At 39.3% G+C, this 17,747-nt stretch overlaps 1 protein-coding gene across 1 annotated transcript; it reads right to left on the bottom strand.

Annotated features, from left to right (window-relative positions):
• Positions 1-943: 943 nt before the first annotated feature.
• zbtb32 (zinc finger and BTB domain containing 32) lies at positions 944-13,840 on the bottom strand. The gene is made up of 5 exons (XM_086217269.1): positions 13,793-13,840; positions 10,140-11,125; positions 9,041-9,120; positions 7,321-7,491; positions 944-3,347 (listed from the first exon to the last, which is right to left on the bottom strand). The coding sequence occupies exons 2-5, from the start codon at positions 11,093-11,095 to the stop codon at positions 3,118-3,120; spliced, it is 1,437 nt and encodes a 478-aa protein (XP_086073395.1). The 5' UTR covers positions 11,096-11,125; positions 13,793-13,840; the 3' UTR covers positions 944-3,117.
• Positions 13,841-17,747: the final 3,907 nt, after the last annotated feature.

Raw genomic sequence — 17,747 nt, 5'->3', positions numbered from 1 at the left:
TGTCATTTTATGTGTGTGTATGCAATGAAGGATGCAAAACATTAGTCAAAACCTGACGTTATCATAACCATCACCCAAAATCTGTTCAGAAAGCTATATGTTATATATACACACATATATAAATATTATATATAAATATATATATAGTAGGGTTATTTTAAAGTGAGTGTAAAAGACAAAAATGAGAAAATATGTGATCTTTAAATTTACGTCTTTGTTACCATGTACAAATAAACCCTGAGTTTGTAAATATTTGTATACGTATTTCTAAACCTGTTTAATTTTTCTATGCACTTTTTTTTATTTATAATGTTATTTGCTTAATAAAGATGTTAAGATGTTTCAACAAATAACTCATCAGATTCATTATTCAAGTCATTTTAATTTACTCCCACAATAGAAGCCAATCAGAACTTTAAATTGACGAGGATGAGCAAAAGATTTGCTGATATTTGTCTTGATTTTTTTTTTTCATCTCTGAAATGACACAAGTTAAAATGTTGATTGAGGTATTCCGTTCATTTGGGCTCATTCAAGGATGGTGTGAAAAAGGGTTGGCTTTCAGTTTCCTCCTCTCTGTCCCTCTCTGTCCCAAGGAAATAATAATTTAATATTATACATTTGTAATCTACATAACAACATGATGACTTTCCACAGGCGTCCAGTATTGAGCCAGACGTCTCCATCTGGCTGTGTAGGTCAATATTCCTCATGCTGGTAACTTTTTTGGTTTCATTTTTTAAAATTCAATACAAATCAATAATATCACACCAAGTCATTCAAAATATTTAACAAATTTCAAGCAGTTTTTAATGTCCATCACAGTTTTTCTCTTAAACTTCTTTAACCTCACACAGAAAAATTGAGGCCATATATTCTGATAGTACAGCCCCCCCCCTCCCACACACACACACACACACACACACACACACACACACACACACACACACACACACACACACACACACACACCCACCACCACCACCAAATTCTGGGATATCACTATCACAGGGACTCGCTGCCAGCGTGTTCTCACTCAAAACACAGTGTGTGAACACTTTCATGCTGACAATGGCACTTGGAAATTCTATTCATCAAAAGCGTAGTACACACAAAGAAACACACTTGTGTCTGCCTTCTCATACATGTTTAAGTCACCTACAGGACATTGGTGTAAAATACCAAAATGTGCTTCACTGGGGCGGCACAGTGGTGCAGTGGTCAGCGCTGTGGCCTCACAGCAAGAAGGTTCTGGGTTCGAGTCCCGGCTCGGGCATGGGATCTTTCTGTGTGAGTCTCCATGTTCTCCCTGTTCCTGTGTGGGTTCTCTCTGGTACTCCAGCTTCCTCCCACAGTCCAAAGACATCAAGAGGGGACGAGGCTGATTGATACTCTAAATTGACCGTAGGTGTGACTGTGAGTGTGAATGGTTGTCTGTCTCTATGTGTTGGTCCTGTGATGGACTGGCGACCTGTCCAGGGTGAACCCCGCCTCTCGCCCGTTGACGCTGGGATAGGCTCCAGCCCCCCCGCAACCCTTAATGTGTAGGAATAAGCGGAAGATGACGATGGACGATGGATGGTGCTTCACTGGAAAACTTAAATGACCTGTGAGTATTGCTAAATAACCCTGGATATTCACACTCAGCCAGTGAGTAAGACTCTGGTATGTATGTGTACTCCACCAGCAGGAAAGAGAAACCTGACCCTGCTATTCTTTGCTACCAGCTACACACAGTTGTCTGTAAAATCTGCTTTTTTTTCCCTTCCAAATTATGTAAGAACCAGCAGAGGTAATGGAGCTCTTCGGTGATGTCACTAGCTCCGTGTTACATATAATCACAGCGGCCCATATTAGATATTTGGACTGGCTATTATCTCTAAAGCCTCAGAGTCGTATTCTCTATTCTTTCAGCTTCTCGTGTCTCCTCCAAGGGAAGCTGAGGGCAGAGGTGTTACGGTTTGAAGTCTTCCAGTAGTACGTCGCGATTCTGTTGACACGGCACCTCAGGGAAGCCTTGGAGGAAATTCCCAACATTTGGCACAAACGTCTCCTTAAGAGTGAATTGAAAAAAAATGTTGGTGGTCAAAGGTCGAGGTCACTGTGACCTGACAGCCGTCCCATTCTGCTGAGGGAACGCCTGCAGGAAATTGTATTAAGTCTGGCACAAACATCCTTGAAATGTAATTAGTGGACAATTATCATTTCACAGAAGGTTCAGGCGGTTACTACTTCTACTATACTGAAGGGACAGATTGTCTCTGTATGTATTCTGTTGTAGGTGCTGATAGTTCATATTTATATTTTACCGTAGGCGCAGAGTGTTACTATCAATATTTTATGGTAGGTGCAGACTCCATTGTAAGATTCTATATTTGGACATGGAGTTTTGATAAAAAAAATTCTAAAAGTAATTCATGGATGATATAATATGGGAAGCAAAGCGATACAATTACGGTTTAGGTCAAACTAACACCAATGGTAATGCTTTTATTTACAGTAACAACACAGAATACTGAGTTTCCAGTCCTGAGAGTTAAATAACACAGGAATTTTCCATGATACATGTACATTTTAATAAAGGCAATCATACTTTGTGGAATTATAAATTTAGTTTTGTATTTTATCTTTTAAATCCGAATCAATTTATGTATTTAATACGGATTAACCTTCAGCCAGTTCTGATAAGGTGATGCATTTGTATTTACTACAACAAAAAAGAGATTGTTACAGTGATTCCCCACATGAGGGCGCTATAAACCCAAGTTAAACTCAAAGTATACTAAACCGGTCCAATACTTCTGACAGCAACAGGTAAGACAACGGTGTCTTTGAGGACGAGCTGCTGTTGCAGCATTAATGCATGTTGAAGACCTGAACTCTCCTTGTCTGGATGTCAGCGAACATGGCCACACGTCTCATTTCTATGGAGGTGAGGGTTGCTACAGAGCAGCGTTGTGATGAGAAGATCAACGTAGCTTTGAAGTTTGTGCCTGATTAAACATTGAAGGGTGTTGCAGGAGGAACATCGAGACCTTTAAACATCATTATTTGTTTGATATGTCATAAACAAACAAAAAGTTGAGAACTTGAAGTAAACGGCGGCCTCGTTGGGCTTCAGATGTGTGAGGTGTACAGGTAGGTGCTGCTGATGTTCCAGTCAGGGGGGAAATCCTGCACCGAGTGGTTCTTGATGTGTTTCTGCATGGCGACCAGGCTGCTACAGAACTCCTGGCACACTGTGCACTGATAAGGAGCGGCGCCGCCATGAGTCCGCAGGTGCTTGATCATGGCTGAGTAGTCCCGAGAACGCTGGCCACAGAGACGACACTCAAAGGGTTTCTCTCCTTGAAGTAGAGACAAGAAAGAACCCCAGACAGGTTTGTCTTCTTGAAATAAACTTTGGACCAACTAAGTTCACAGTCATCGTTTAATCCCACACTCACTTCAGGTTCATTAATAATTCTTTTTTTCCTTTTTGGATATTAATTTTTTTCAGTACATCAAATCTGGTGGTTTGTTTTTGTGCAATTCTTTCTGACCCGCATTGAAACCTGAAACATGTATGAACAATTTACAAGAATAAAAATTGTATTCCTGCAAGTAATTCAAAACACAAACGTGAAATAAGTGTTGTCAACACTGCAGCCTTGAACAATCTGTGAGGAAAAAGTATCGGCTCAATCCAAGGGGCGACGTGTCGGTCAGTGCCTTTGGTTTAGCAGATTATTAATATATGTACAATTAAATGTCCTCTATGTTTGATTATCAATTCAATCAATCAATAACCCCATCAGCAACAATTTAACACCTAATTTACTGAGGAAGTTATTTTTCTCTTTGAATATTTTTTGCCATTATTTCGGTTTAGTCATCATTGATGCTCTAAAATATTTTTAAATTTCCTAGTATTTCTATCCAGTAATAATAATGTAAGAAACAGTTAAACCAGCCTCTTGCGTGGAGTTTTATCACTCAGGTAAGTTTCTAGATCGCGAGTTTCAAGTTTCACTGTGTAAGAGTGAGCGGAAACATTCAGCTGCCTGGAAAACATTTCCCTGCATGGTACCATGTTAACAGTCTGAAACATTCCGAAGTGTTTGCACAAAAATACGAACCAGTAGAAGTGTTGAGATCTCTGCATCAGACGACTGAAAGTCGGTTCGTTAATTGTAAAATAATGTTGAAAGTTTAATTTTTTAGTGAATTACCTAATAATGTTGATACAAATAATTGTGTGCATTATTTATTTTTTCATTTTTTTAACTGATAGCCTCATCTGACATCACCTTCTCGGTGCATTTGGATTAAATTCTGATGGAATTTCGTGATTGGAATTATTATTATTATTATCGTCATCATCATAAGTATTAGTATTAGCATTAGTACGACTTGTAGTAGTGTTATTAGTATTAATATGATACGTTTTTTCATCATCCAATGTCCCCAAAAAAGGTATATTTGTTGTCTCTAGGCAATTAGAAGCAGCCCACCATGCTGGGACTCACCTTCTCTAAATGTTCGAGTTTACAGTTACTGATGGTGAGCTGAACAGAAGACTGTGAACTGAGTAACTGTACTCACAACATCTCATGGTAACTGTACTCAAATCAACATCTCATAGTAACTGTACTCACAACATCTCATAGTAACTGTACTCAAAACAACATCTCATAGTAACTGTACTCACAACATCTCATAGTAACTGTACTCAAATCAACATCTCATAGTAACTGTACTCACAACATCTCATAGTAACTGTACTCACAACATCTCATAGTAACTGTACCCAAATCAACATCTCATAGTAACTGTACTCACAACATCTCATAGTAACTGTACTCAAATCAACATCTCATAGTAACTGTACTCACAACATCTCATAGTAACTGTACTCAAATCAACATCTCATAGTAACTGTACTCACAACATCTCATAGAAACTGTACTCAAATCAACATCTCATAGTAACTGTACTCACAACATCTCATAGTAACTGTACTCACAACATCTCATAGTAACTGTACTCAAATCAACATCTCATAGTAACTGTACTCACAACATCTCATAGTAACTGTACTCAAATCAACATCTCATAGTAACTGTACTCACAACATCTCATAGTAACTGTACTCACAACATCTCATAGTAACTGTACACAAATCAACATCTCATAGTAACTGTACTCACAACATCTCATAGTAACTGTACTCAAATCAACATCTCATAGTAACTGTACTCACAACATCTCATAGTAACTGTACTCAAATCAACATCTCATAGTAACTGTACTCACAACATCTCATAGTAACTGTACTCACAACATCTCATAGTAACTGTACTCAAATCAACATCTCATAGTAACTGTACTCAAAACAACATCTCATAGTAACTGTACTCAAAACAACATCTCATAGTAACTGTACTCACAACATCTCATAGTAACTGTACTCAAATCAACATCTCATAGTAACTGTACTCACAACATCTCATAGTAACTGTACTCAAATCAACATCTCATAGTAACTGTACTCAAATCAACATCTCATAGTAACTGTACTCACAACATCTCATAGTAACTGTACTCACAACATCTCATAGTAACTGTACCCAAATCAACATCTCATAGTAACTGTACTCACAACATCTCATAGTAACTGTACTCAAATCAACATCTCATAGTAACTGTACTCACAACATCTCATAGTAAGTGCACTCAAATCAACATCTCATAGTAACTGTACTCACAACATCTCATAGTAACTGTACTCACAACATCTCATAGTAACTGCACTCAAATCAACATCTCATAGTAACTGTACTCACAACATCTCATAGTAACTGCACTCAAAACAACATCTCATAGTAACTGTACTCACAACATCTCATAGTAAGTGCACTCAAATCAACATCTCATAGTAACTGTACTCACAACATCTCATAGTAACTGCACTCAAATCAACATCTCATAGTAACTGTACTCACAACATCTCATAGTAACTGCACTCAAAACAACATCTCATAGTAACTGCACTCAAATCAACATCTCATAGTAACTGTACTCACAACATCTCATAGTAACTGTACTCACAACATCTCATAGTAACTGTACTCAAATCAACATCTCATAGTAAGTGTACTCACAACATCTCATAGTAACTGTACTCAAATCAACATCTCATAGTAACTGTACTCACAACATCTCATAGTAACTGTACTCAAAACAACATCTCATAGTAACTGTACTCACAACATCTCATAGTAACTGTACTCAAATCAACATCTCATAGTAACTGTACTCACAATATCTCATAGTAACTGCACTCAAATCAACATCTCATAGTAACTGTACTCACAACATCTCATAGTAACTGCACTCAAAACAACATCTCATAGTAACTGTACTCAAATCAACATCTCATAGTAACTGTACTCACAACATCTCATAGTAACTGCACTCAAAACAACATCTCATAGTAACTGTACCCAAATCAACATCTCATAGTAACTGTACTCACAACATCTCATAGTAACTGCACTCAAATCAACATCTCATAGTAACTGTACTCACAACATCTCATAGTAACTGTACTCACAACAACATCTCATAGTAAGTGTACTCACAACATCTCATAGTAACTGCACTCAAAAGAACATCTCATAGTAACTGTACTCACAACAACATCTCATAGTAAGTGTACTCACAACATCTCATAGTAACTGCACTCAAAACAACATCTCATAGTAACTGTACTCACAACATCTCATAGTAACTGTACTCAAATCAACATCTCATAGTAACTGTACTCACAACATCTCATAGTAACTGTACTCAAAACAACATCTCATAGTAACTGTACTCACAACATCTCATAGTAACTGTACTCAAATCAACATCTCATAGTAACTGTACTCACAATATCTCATAGTAACTGCACTCAAAACAACATCTCATAGTAACTGTACTCACAACATCTCATAGTAACTGCACTCAAATCAACATCTCATAGTAACTGTACTCAAATCAACATCTCATAGTAACTGTACTCACAACATCTCATAGTAACTGCACTCAAAACAACATCTCATAGTAACTGTACTCACAACATCTCATAGTAACTGTACTCACAACATCTCATAGTAACTGTACTCAAATCAACATCTCATAGTAACTGTACTCAAATCAACATCTCATAGTAACTGTACTCACAACATCTCATAGTAACTGTACTCACAACTACATCTCATAGTAACTGTACTCACAACAACATCTCATAGTAACTGTACTTGAAACAGCCACACATTCAGACAGGGTGTGTACCTGTGTGGACTCGGTGGTGAGTGTCCAGTTGGTGTTTCAGACTAAACTTCTTGGGGCAGTGGTGGCACTGGTAGGGTTTCTCTCCTCTGTGGTCTTGTCGATGGGACTGTGGTTCTCGCTGCCCCTCATGTCTTCTTTTGTAGAACCTGCACGCTGCTGCACAGGCCTCGCCTGTCAGGAAAAAGATGGTGAGAACATTTACAACTTTGCAAATGGTGAAAAACTTCAGTAACAAACCTAAAATGGAACCACTGCAAAGATGGAACATTTGAATTATCTCTCAACTGATCGCTTTTCTGTTTTTGTGGCGTCATCGGGAATTGGAATAACATAGCACAGCTGGTTAGAACTGTCGTTGGCGCTTCTCAGTATTCTCACGTGAATATTTAAGAGAAATGTAATCATCAGTAATTGATAATGATTACCGATAAGCATCTGATTTTGCATAATAGAATATTATAATGCAGATTTTTAACCAGCTTTCAGAGGTGCAGACCTATTCTGGTCACTTTCCTGTTGCAGGACAATGAATTCGGTTCACTTTCCTGTCACTGCTCTCACCTCATCTCTGAATTTAGAAGTCGAAAGGTGAGACTTTGAGGTTAAAACCTTTTAGTGTCATAAAACCAACTGGATGTATAGACAGGATGCTGAAGTACTGAGAGTGAGAGAAAAGACACTCGACCATAAAGCATTCTAGGCTCTAAACACACCCACTGATCTGCTGCTCTCATTGTTTCCAGTTTGATATTTTACCACAGTTTACACTCTAATGGGCCAAAAAACTTGTATAGATAATGCCTTTTATTTTCCTAAGTGGCTTTATTAACATAACGTCCTTAAACCAGCAACACCGACTAAGGTGCTTAAATTCTTTATTTGCACAAATGTCGTTTAAGTGTAATTGTATTTAAATATCGATAAATGTATAATAAATGTGTAATACAACTCAGTAATCACATCAATATGAAAGTAGATCAAACTAAAGCAGTATAAATCCTTCATTTGGTTGTAGTTTGAGGTACTGGTAAAGTGGGTTACACTGAGAGGTGTTCCCCGTATTTGGCAACTTTTAATCATGTAAACTTTAAAGATAATGATATAAAATGACCGTTAAAATAAACAAGCGTGTTTATATAAGCAGATCAAAAAAAAAAATCATAAGAGAGGATTAATTGCAGGGTTGTGTTGTGGTACTGCATTAGTTTCATCTAGGTGTACTTATGAAGTACTGTAAAGCAAGATTGTCATTTTATCAAAACTATACGAACATATTTCTTCTAGTAAGTTATAATGCAATACAGTCGATTTGCAAAGAGCTGAGCTATTTAAGGTCAAACTGCTTTATTACACAACAATCAAACATATCCATGCATGCAGTCAGTATTTATTGTTGTCAATATGGATGATTCTTTTTATAATGTAGGACAAACCACCTTGCACTTCAGTACATACTGTACTGCGTGTATCTAGCAGCATCTGTTAACCACACTACTGCTCCTGCTGCACCATCTTTTCAAAACCACAACTCTCTTTATCACTTTCCATTGCGTAGTTTTGAAGTTGGCGTCAGCCGAAAACTGTCAAGATCTGACTGATTTGCTATCATGTTGAAGTGAACCATTCTGCAAACACCACCTTCATGTTTTTCTACAGTAATAAAAATACGTCAGGATTGTTAGAAGATGTTAAAGTCTATTTTTTTCACTCATGTTGTTACCTGGTGGTGTGGAGGCTGGATGGCTGCAGCGTTGGCAGTCCTTTACTCGCTCTCTGCTGGCTTTGGGCACATCGGGGTAACTGAAAAATAGTATTACTGCAGTTATACCTTGAAGAATGAGGTGCAGGACTGAAGAAATATCACAAAACAAACGAACAAACAAGAACAATGTTTTAAACTTACCCTCAAACCCCTATGGCAACAAAAACAAATGTTTATGTTACAACTAAAGGCTCAATAACCCCCCCCCCCCCAACACACACACACACACACACACACACACACACACACACACACACACACACACACACACACAACACACACACCATCCACAAGCGAAATTTGAAGCTTACACATGCACAAATACTCAAACACAGCCAAATATAAATTGATTTCAAATTCAACTGTTATTTCTGTGGCAGTTATAGTACTTTTTAACACAAAAAAACAACTTCTGTTTTTCTTAGAACCCCACCTAACATGCCACAGTGCATGTTAATGATGTAAAACAATTTTCCTCCACAATAATGCATCAACAATTTCAACTGGTACAGAAATGGGGAGTCTTAACATTAAAATGTGGTTTCAGTGGGTGGAAAAATCTTGAGTTCTGCTAAGGAGGGGAGAAATGTAGGGGACTTCCCTCTATACACTAGCTAAACGTATTGTAAGAGACATTGTACAGTAGGCAAAGGAAAAAAATGCTCAATCTTTTATTACAATATTAAAATTTACATGGTACTACGTTTATTCATTTATTTATCTTTAATTAGACAACTTAATGAGGTACATGACTGCAATTTGTTTTCATTTGTAGGTTTTGACTACCGCTGTCAGGTAAGGGTTAACAAGGGAACCAACTCTAGCTGAGCTGGAAAGTGCAGGAGGCTCGATCAGGCACACACACACACACACACACACACACACACACACACACACACACACACACACACACACACACACACAGCAACAGTGAGTCAGGTACTCCAGCTGTCGCAAAGGAACAATTGAGCAAATTAGGAGATTCTGAATGACTGTGAGAGGAAAAATAAGGACACAGTGATAGAAACTAACATTTCCAGAGTGGCGTGAGACCTACCTCAGATCCCTGCTCTCGTCTGTCCCAGTAAAAACACTCTGGTTCTCCTGTCTTTTTTTCAGCAGGCCTTGCTTGATGATGTCCCTTATCCCTGCTGACCCAGTGTAAAGGTGCTGTTTGTAACGTGGGTGAAAGCTGGAACAGCTCATTAAGGACCTGTGAGCTGACTGGCCCAGTAGGGGGAGCACGTGGGGAGGGGAGATGGTGATGGGGTACACACTGGGGTGCTGGTTTGTGGGCTGAGGTGAGTGAGTTGCTATGAAGGAAGAGTAGTTCTCTGCAATCTGCCTCACAGAGTTCCACATGTTGGTAGGGAAAGTCCAAGGGGGAGGGAGGGAGGACATAGCGGTGACAGGCCTGGTGATGACGCTATCTCTGTAGAAGGTCGCTGTGGACATGGGGGACAGTCGCAGCTTCTTTCTTGGACTTGCAGGGGGTGAGATGTTCTCCACCACAATGCTCGCCTCCTTGCTAGGGGATGGCGTATCTTGATGCGCCCCCTCTTGACCTGAACTTCCTTTCTTCTCTGCCTCATTTGTACACTTGTCAGCTTTACCATCTGAAATCTCCTCTCTGCTGTCTTCCTCTTTAGCGAGGGAGTCCAGCTGCTTGCGGCACTGCTCCTCCAGCAGCTTCATCTCCAACAGCTGAGCAGCTCTTAACAGCTGGTGCAGGTCTTCCTCTGACACATCAAGCATTAGGGTGTAGATAAAGTCCAGGACTTGTTGGAAGGTGTGAGGTGAGAGACAGTCCAGAGAGCAATGACGCGGGCTGTCTGAGTTGACTTGGGTGAACTGCTGCGCCAGTGTTCTGCTTGCACAGGCCAGCACCAGCTGATGAGCCCTGAAAATCTGACTCTTCACAGAGATGACGACATCACACAGAGACCCAGAGCGACGTAACACGTCTGCCTGCTGCAGGAAATGGAAATATTGGGTGTTGTTGATTCGGATCATCTCTGAAGTTAGAGGAGATGTTGTTTCAATCTAGGAAAGGAATGAAAAAAAATCAAAGAAAATTAATTGTATTATTTACTTAAAATGACTTTTTTTTGCAGGGGCAGCACGGTGGTGCAGTGGTCAGCACTGTGGCCTCACAGCAAGAAGGTTCCAGGTTCAAATCCCTGCTCCAGCACAGGATCTTTCTGTGTGAGTCTCCATGTTCTCCCTGTTCCTGTGTGGGTTCTCTCTGGTACTCCAGCTTCCTCCCACAGTCCAAAGACATCAAGAGGGGACGAGGCTGATTGATACTCTAAATTGACTGTAGGTGTGACTGTGAGTGTGAATGGTTGTCTGTCTCTATGTGTTGGTCCTGTTATGGACTGGTGACCTGTCCAGGGTGAACCCTGCCTCTCACATGAAGGACAGGGATAGACTCCAGCCCCCCCCCCCCCCCCCGTGACCCTGAACAGGAATAAGCGGAAGAAAATGGATGGATGGATGGACTTTTTTGCTTTTTTGATATTTCATTGCTGTCAGTGGCATCTTAAGCTGTCATGAGAATCTAGGGGGTTGTGTGTGTATCATTTTATTTCTTATTTCACTGATCATAGCCCAGTCTAACATCCCGTGTCAGTTAGATGTAGTTTTGATATTCTACTCTAAAGCCACAAAGCCCCAACAGTATATGAAACCATGACTAATGACTGTACAAGTACAAGTAAACATGAGACACTTGTGAAATGAATTTTTGAAAAACAACAACAACAATAAAACAACAATAAACATCAATTGGCAGGGGGTGGAATATATAAATATCACAGAAGTTTTTTTTTTTTAAAAGAATTGAAGTTAAATAGTCGAAAAAAGTAAAGACAAAGTTGTTGTGTGACGAAGGTACCGGATACGAGTTGAATCTGATGAGCTATTGTGACGATTCAGCATGCGGTCGACGTCTGCTGCAGAGGTCACAAGCTCTGTGAGCCATCACAGAGATGCAACCTTCCTTCGGCCCTCTGACGGTGACCGTGAATTGAAAGTAGGTGTGAAACAAAATGACATTTAGTTGCTTTGTTCCTGGAATTATCTAAAAAAAAAAAAAAAAAAAAAAAGTGCCACCACTTTTGTAATCTCTCTTTATCCGTCTTTGTTTTTTCTGTGTATTTATTCATTGATATAAGATGAAACTGTTGCACTAAGACCTTTCATCAAAGTTAGGGTTGGTAAATTTGAAATTGTAATATTCCCTCTGTTCGTACTGTGTTTAGGAAATTAATTTACTGAGTTACACGTCGATACATCAACTCATAAAAAAAATGAATTAAGGCCCGATAACGGAGGCGGCACAAAGTGACGGAACGTGCGGCTCTGGTTTTTGGAAAACATTGGAATAAATGTGTGGTGGAACTCTGAGGACCTGATATAAAGAAGAATTACTGTAATTTAGATGTGTTCATTAAATTGAATATTTAATGATGATGACAGGCTGAGTTGATGTCTAATATTTGAGTGTTTGAGCAAACGAGTGACAGCAGAGCGGCGACTAATGAGGATGTGTTCTGGTTTTACTCTCTCCTCAAGATTCTCATTAACGTGATTTCAATGTTCTTTCCTCTTTGTTGAAAGAGTTTTGAACTGCAAAGTTGGTATGAAAGTTGCTATAAAAATGAAGTTTATTTTCATTATCATAGTTAATTGCTAATAACGTGTTGAGTAAATGCCGAACCCCACTGGAACTTATTGGACCGCTATTTTCTCCGGAACATATTAAAAACCCTATCGCCTAAACAAACTGAATGTTGCTCTTACTCATGTATTTCATCATATAATTCAGACAAATGTCACTATTTAACAAATGAGTTCAACATTTTCATGGTCAGTTAAAATTATGAACCCGTATTTTGTCCTTTATGTCATAATCAAATAAATTAATACATATAAGACAATATAAGTATATACTACAACTACTATCACTACAACTCCTACTACTTCTACTACCAATACTACTAATGCTATTGTGTACTTTTCTACAAACTTTTTGTTGTTGTAGTAGCTGTACACGGGTCATACTTTCACGGATAGACTCATGTTGTTATCTAAGTTTTCTTCACCCATAATATTCACTAATATGTCACTTTGTGGTTCTTAATATAACAATTGCAATTAATATTTACAAGGTTTGCAATGTACTTGTGTGTAATTTTTAGAGAATGCTCAGAAATACCATTCAGATTCAGAATCAGAATCCTGACTATTTCATCACATTTGTACTTTAAAGTGTTTGATTTCTTCTTCACGACGACGTGATGCTCCTGACACGTAGGTTACAGTTTTTGATAAAAGTTTGACATGCTAGAGAACGGCAGCAAGCTGGTGAATCTTTTCTCTATCGTTGACCTTTATGCCATGGTTTTCATATTAATAAGTGTCATCTTCTCATTGCATTTACATTACATTTTTGCATATTTAGCCTCTTGTGCAATGATTGAATTCCCCTTGACACTGCACAAATGCAGTCTTGCAGAGTTGTTAGCAGCACTTTGGGCTCCTTGCAGTTTTATCTCAACACAGGGGAAAACCTTACATGTCACATTCACACATCCTCTGACAGTATCGCCCCACAGCTCTTGTATAGATTACTGAGACACACCACAATTTGTTTGCAGTAACTCATTAAATTGTTAAAGTGCGTGAGCAAGCGAGTGAGACACTTACCTGGTGTTTGGTGAAGATTCTCCCTGATGGTTGCTGAGCTACCTTCACATCATGACTGGGAGGTGACTCGTTCAGGTTTTGCTGAAGGACATGGTGGTTTCCTCTTTGGTCTTCACAGTCCCTCCCCTTTAATTGATCTCTCTCATTGGTTCATGGATGATGGTACTAAAGGTCCTGGTTTATGTGATGGTAGATGATAACTTTTACTCTTCGTTTTATATGTCTTGTTTTGTAAGTTTTTTGTCAGTTTAAAGCAGTTCAAACTTTTCCCCACCTCTCGCAATTGACATCCAGTGTATACAGATTTTTTATGTGAAAGCACAAACAGAACAGAAATACAAAACACACACACACACACACACACACACACACACACACACACACACACACACACAGATATTTCCTCGAATTAAGAAAGGTTTAATTTAAATGAAAGACAAACAGTGTTAGTCGTTAGAAAGATATACAGCTTTCACATGCTGTAAATGTGAATATACTGTATAGTCTCACACACACACACACACACACACACACACACACACACACACACTATATATATATATATCACATATTGGTCACTATACTAATAGATTGTTCTGTACTGAGACAAAACCCACTTCAAAGATTCTCATTTTGACAGGAAATGCAGACAAAAGCCTGGCGGGTGACCACGGCATAGCGCAACCCTTCTCTGGAAGTCATGCTGATGTGCTTAGAATAGAGGGGTGCAAAAACCCACCCTGTAAAGACTGGAAACTGTTTTTGTTTTTTGTTTTTTTTAAACATTTTACCATATTTAAAATTATTTGTGAGAGTCAAAGTGTGCACGCACTTAAAAACTTGTATTAAAACTTTGAAAACAGTTCTTAAACTAATGCCTGGAAGACGGCGAATGCTTTTAAAAAATATTTACAGGTCCCGTAATCTCATGAACATGTACACCTCAGTCTGTGGATAAAAACCAGCACAGAGCGGACAGGAGAGAGGACAGGGGTGTGGGGTGTTGTAATTTGTGAAGCTGGTTATTCTGTGGGGGGTGATGACTCAAAAAGGTGGAGGTTGGTTTAGACGACCCTGGTGGTTGAAGACATAGTTATTCATTGGTAGCCAGTCACTATACATGTACCCAAACTAGCTTTGACCTTTAAATTTCCGTTTTTGACTGGGATTATAAAAAAAACTAGATTATTTGCATAACTGAAGTATTTTCCTGTTGTTTTTCTAAACTGGTTCTTACACCGCCCTCAGCTGTACAGTTGCAAGAATCGGAATGAATGATGATTAATATGCTGGGCGGCACGATGGTGCAGTGGTCAGCACTGTGGCCTCACAGCAAGAAGGTTCCAGGTTTGAGTCCCGGCTCCATCACAGGATCTTTCTGTGTTGAGTCTCCATGTTCTCCCTGTTCCTGTGTGGGTTCTCTCTGGTACTCCAGCTTCCTCCCACAGTCCAAAGACATCAAGAGGAGACGAGGCTGATTGATACTCTAAATTGACCGTAGGTGTGACTGTGAGTGTGAATGGTTGTCTGTCTCTATGTGTTGGCCCTGAGATGGACTGGTGACCTGTCCAGGGTGAACCCTGCCTCTTGCCTGAAGGCTGCTGGGATAGGCTCCAGCCCTCCCGTGACCCTGAACAGGAATAAGCGAAAGAAAATGGATGGAATCATATGCGTATACTGTTTAGTGTATGGTTAGAATAATGTTTTTTTTAAAATACTTTGTGCAATTCATAAACTCTAGTCGAAAGCATTTGCTTGAGGGGAAAAGAAAAAAAAACAGCCCAATCCTTCCACAGACCATGCTGACCTGGTAACACAGTTAAAAACAGAGAAACTTGTTCTCAGCACTTCACCACGACCAAAACCAGAGCTGGAAATGTCTCTCACAATTTGTATTTCCAAGAATCAGAATAACAGTTAATATTGCATTATTTAAATAAAAATATATCCAGTGTTGTGGTTTGGAGAAAAACAATAAAAAGATATTTTCAGCACAATCAGGCCCACTTTCGATAAAGATGGGAAAAAAAAGTCATACAAACAAAAGTCTACACACGATCAACCAAAAATTCTCTCTGCTGTCTCTTCTCCAACAGCTGGGATAGACGGTGTGGACCAGATGGCACTGTTCCTCATGCAATTAAACCTGATTATCAGGACAGTGTAAAGCCATGTAATGTCTCCTGGCAAAAATAAATAAATAGAAAAAAAACCCTCTGAAACCACATCTGTTATGAAATGTGGAGCAGCAACAGGACGAACAAATGATGTTATATAGTACAGTGTTCTAGTTTCTCTGTCAGGATGTACAAGTAGCGTCTCGTGGCCTCCAGATAACTAAACTGAGGCAACAAATTAGATCTTTTGGAATCAACAAAATTGAAGGAACAAGTTATATTTCTTGACGGCAAACTAATTTGAGAGAACAACTTATATCTCCAGGCCTGAAAATAACTAAGGGAACAGCTTATATGTCATGACTGCGAATTTATTAAATTCACTTGAACTTCAAATGAAATAAATTGAGGGACTGTCATATCTTGAGGCCTCAAAATAACTAAATTGAAGGAACAAACCCTATTTTGTAGCTGAAAATGAGGGAACTAATCACATGGTTTCTCTCTATGGCTACTTCAGGGTCTTGTAGATCATCACTCCTGTAAATTGGACCGTTCATGAGAACTTAGTCATGTCGGTGGGTTGATGATGACGAGCAGGTGGCAACTGGGGATATTGTAATGTGGACACCTTTGCCTGTGCAGTTAAAGTAAAGCTCAAACCGCAGTCTGATCTCATCTTCTCCTCTCAGACAAATTAGCATCATACCAACACTTAAATGTCATGGTCTGCTGTATGTGGAGGACGCCATAAGGGCTTACACCTACTAGTGATATCAAGACTGTCTGTCCCCCTACAGCAGATTCCCTAGCACATGCTATCCCCTCACTGTCAGTTGACACCCTAGCAGCATCGATGCTGACTCACTGAGGCGAGTGTGGGGTTGTTGAGGTAAATGCTGTCTGCACACGCTACATCTGAGTGTCATTTAGCACCCACTCATCACATGTTCATCATTTATCACACATGCATCTCCTCCATCTCTGATCTATGCTACAAGGTTTTAATCTCTGCGTGCCTGTTTCATATGATGGTTTTCTTGAATGAAACAAAGTGTATCGAACTGAACAAAAAAGCGAACTTGACGTGATAAAAGTCTGGCTCAATATGAGTTGACATACTTTACCACAGTGAAGGTATGTGAGAAGTAAACTTCAGAGGAACCACTATCAAGATGACTGATGTGTGCAGGAGGCATCATTGACACACTGTCACTGTATATAGCCACAGAGCCTTTTCACCGTAATCTGAGATAGCAGGACTACCCGTCAGTGTTGTGGTTTGGAAGAAGTGAACCTGTGGGCCTAAGCCTGAAACTTCTTTGTAATTTGTCAGCGAAGGAAGTGTAGGGCCAACCCATGGTTGAGACTGCCAAGTTGCTGCTTGAGAACTGTGTCAAGGAAATTTTCAGAAAAGGGTCTAATGTTTACTGTTGCTTCTTGGCATAAAGTTCACAGCTCTGACCGAACTTGACGTGAGAGGAAAAATCATTGCTCATCGCTGTGCGTCTCGCCTCAGAAAGGAACAGTCATCAGTCAATTAGCATGAGCTACTGAGGCCACAGTCATCGTGTACTTCCCACCGCTCAGATTTTTTATATTAACTATAATTGTGGCATAAAGATCAGTAGTAAAGTCACAGCATCTATATGGATTATTGAGATCAATTCAATAGTAAAGCTTGAGACTCATCTGACTGTCAGTGAACACTATCTCAAGAATGCAGTTTTGATATCAGACAGTCACGCTACTCAGTAATCTCACAAACAAAACGAAACAAAAGAAAACCATAAAATGCTTCCATACTGCTCATCCAGTGCAATCAAAATGTCCTGACG

Source organism: Aulostomus chinensis, chromosome 11, assembly GCF_037954235.1.
Source record: "Aulostomus chinensis isolate RoL2024-O1b breed Wild chromosome 11, RoL_Achi_v1.0, whole genome shotgun sequence".
Taxonomy (NCBI): domain Eukaryota; kingdom Metazoa; phylum Chordata; class Actinopteri; order Syngnathiformes; family Aulostomidae; genus Aulostomus; species Aulostomus chinensis.
Note: the sequence above shows the minus strand (reverse complement) of the source record. Positions and strands in the feature narration are given on the sequence as shown.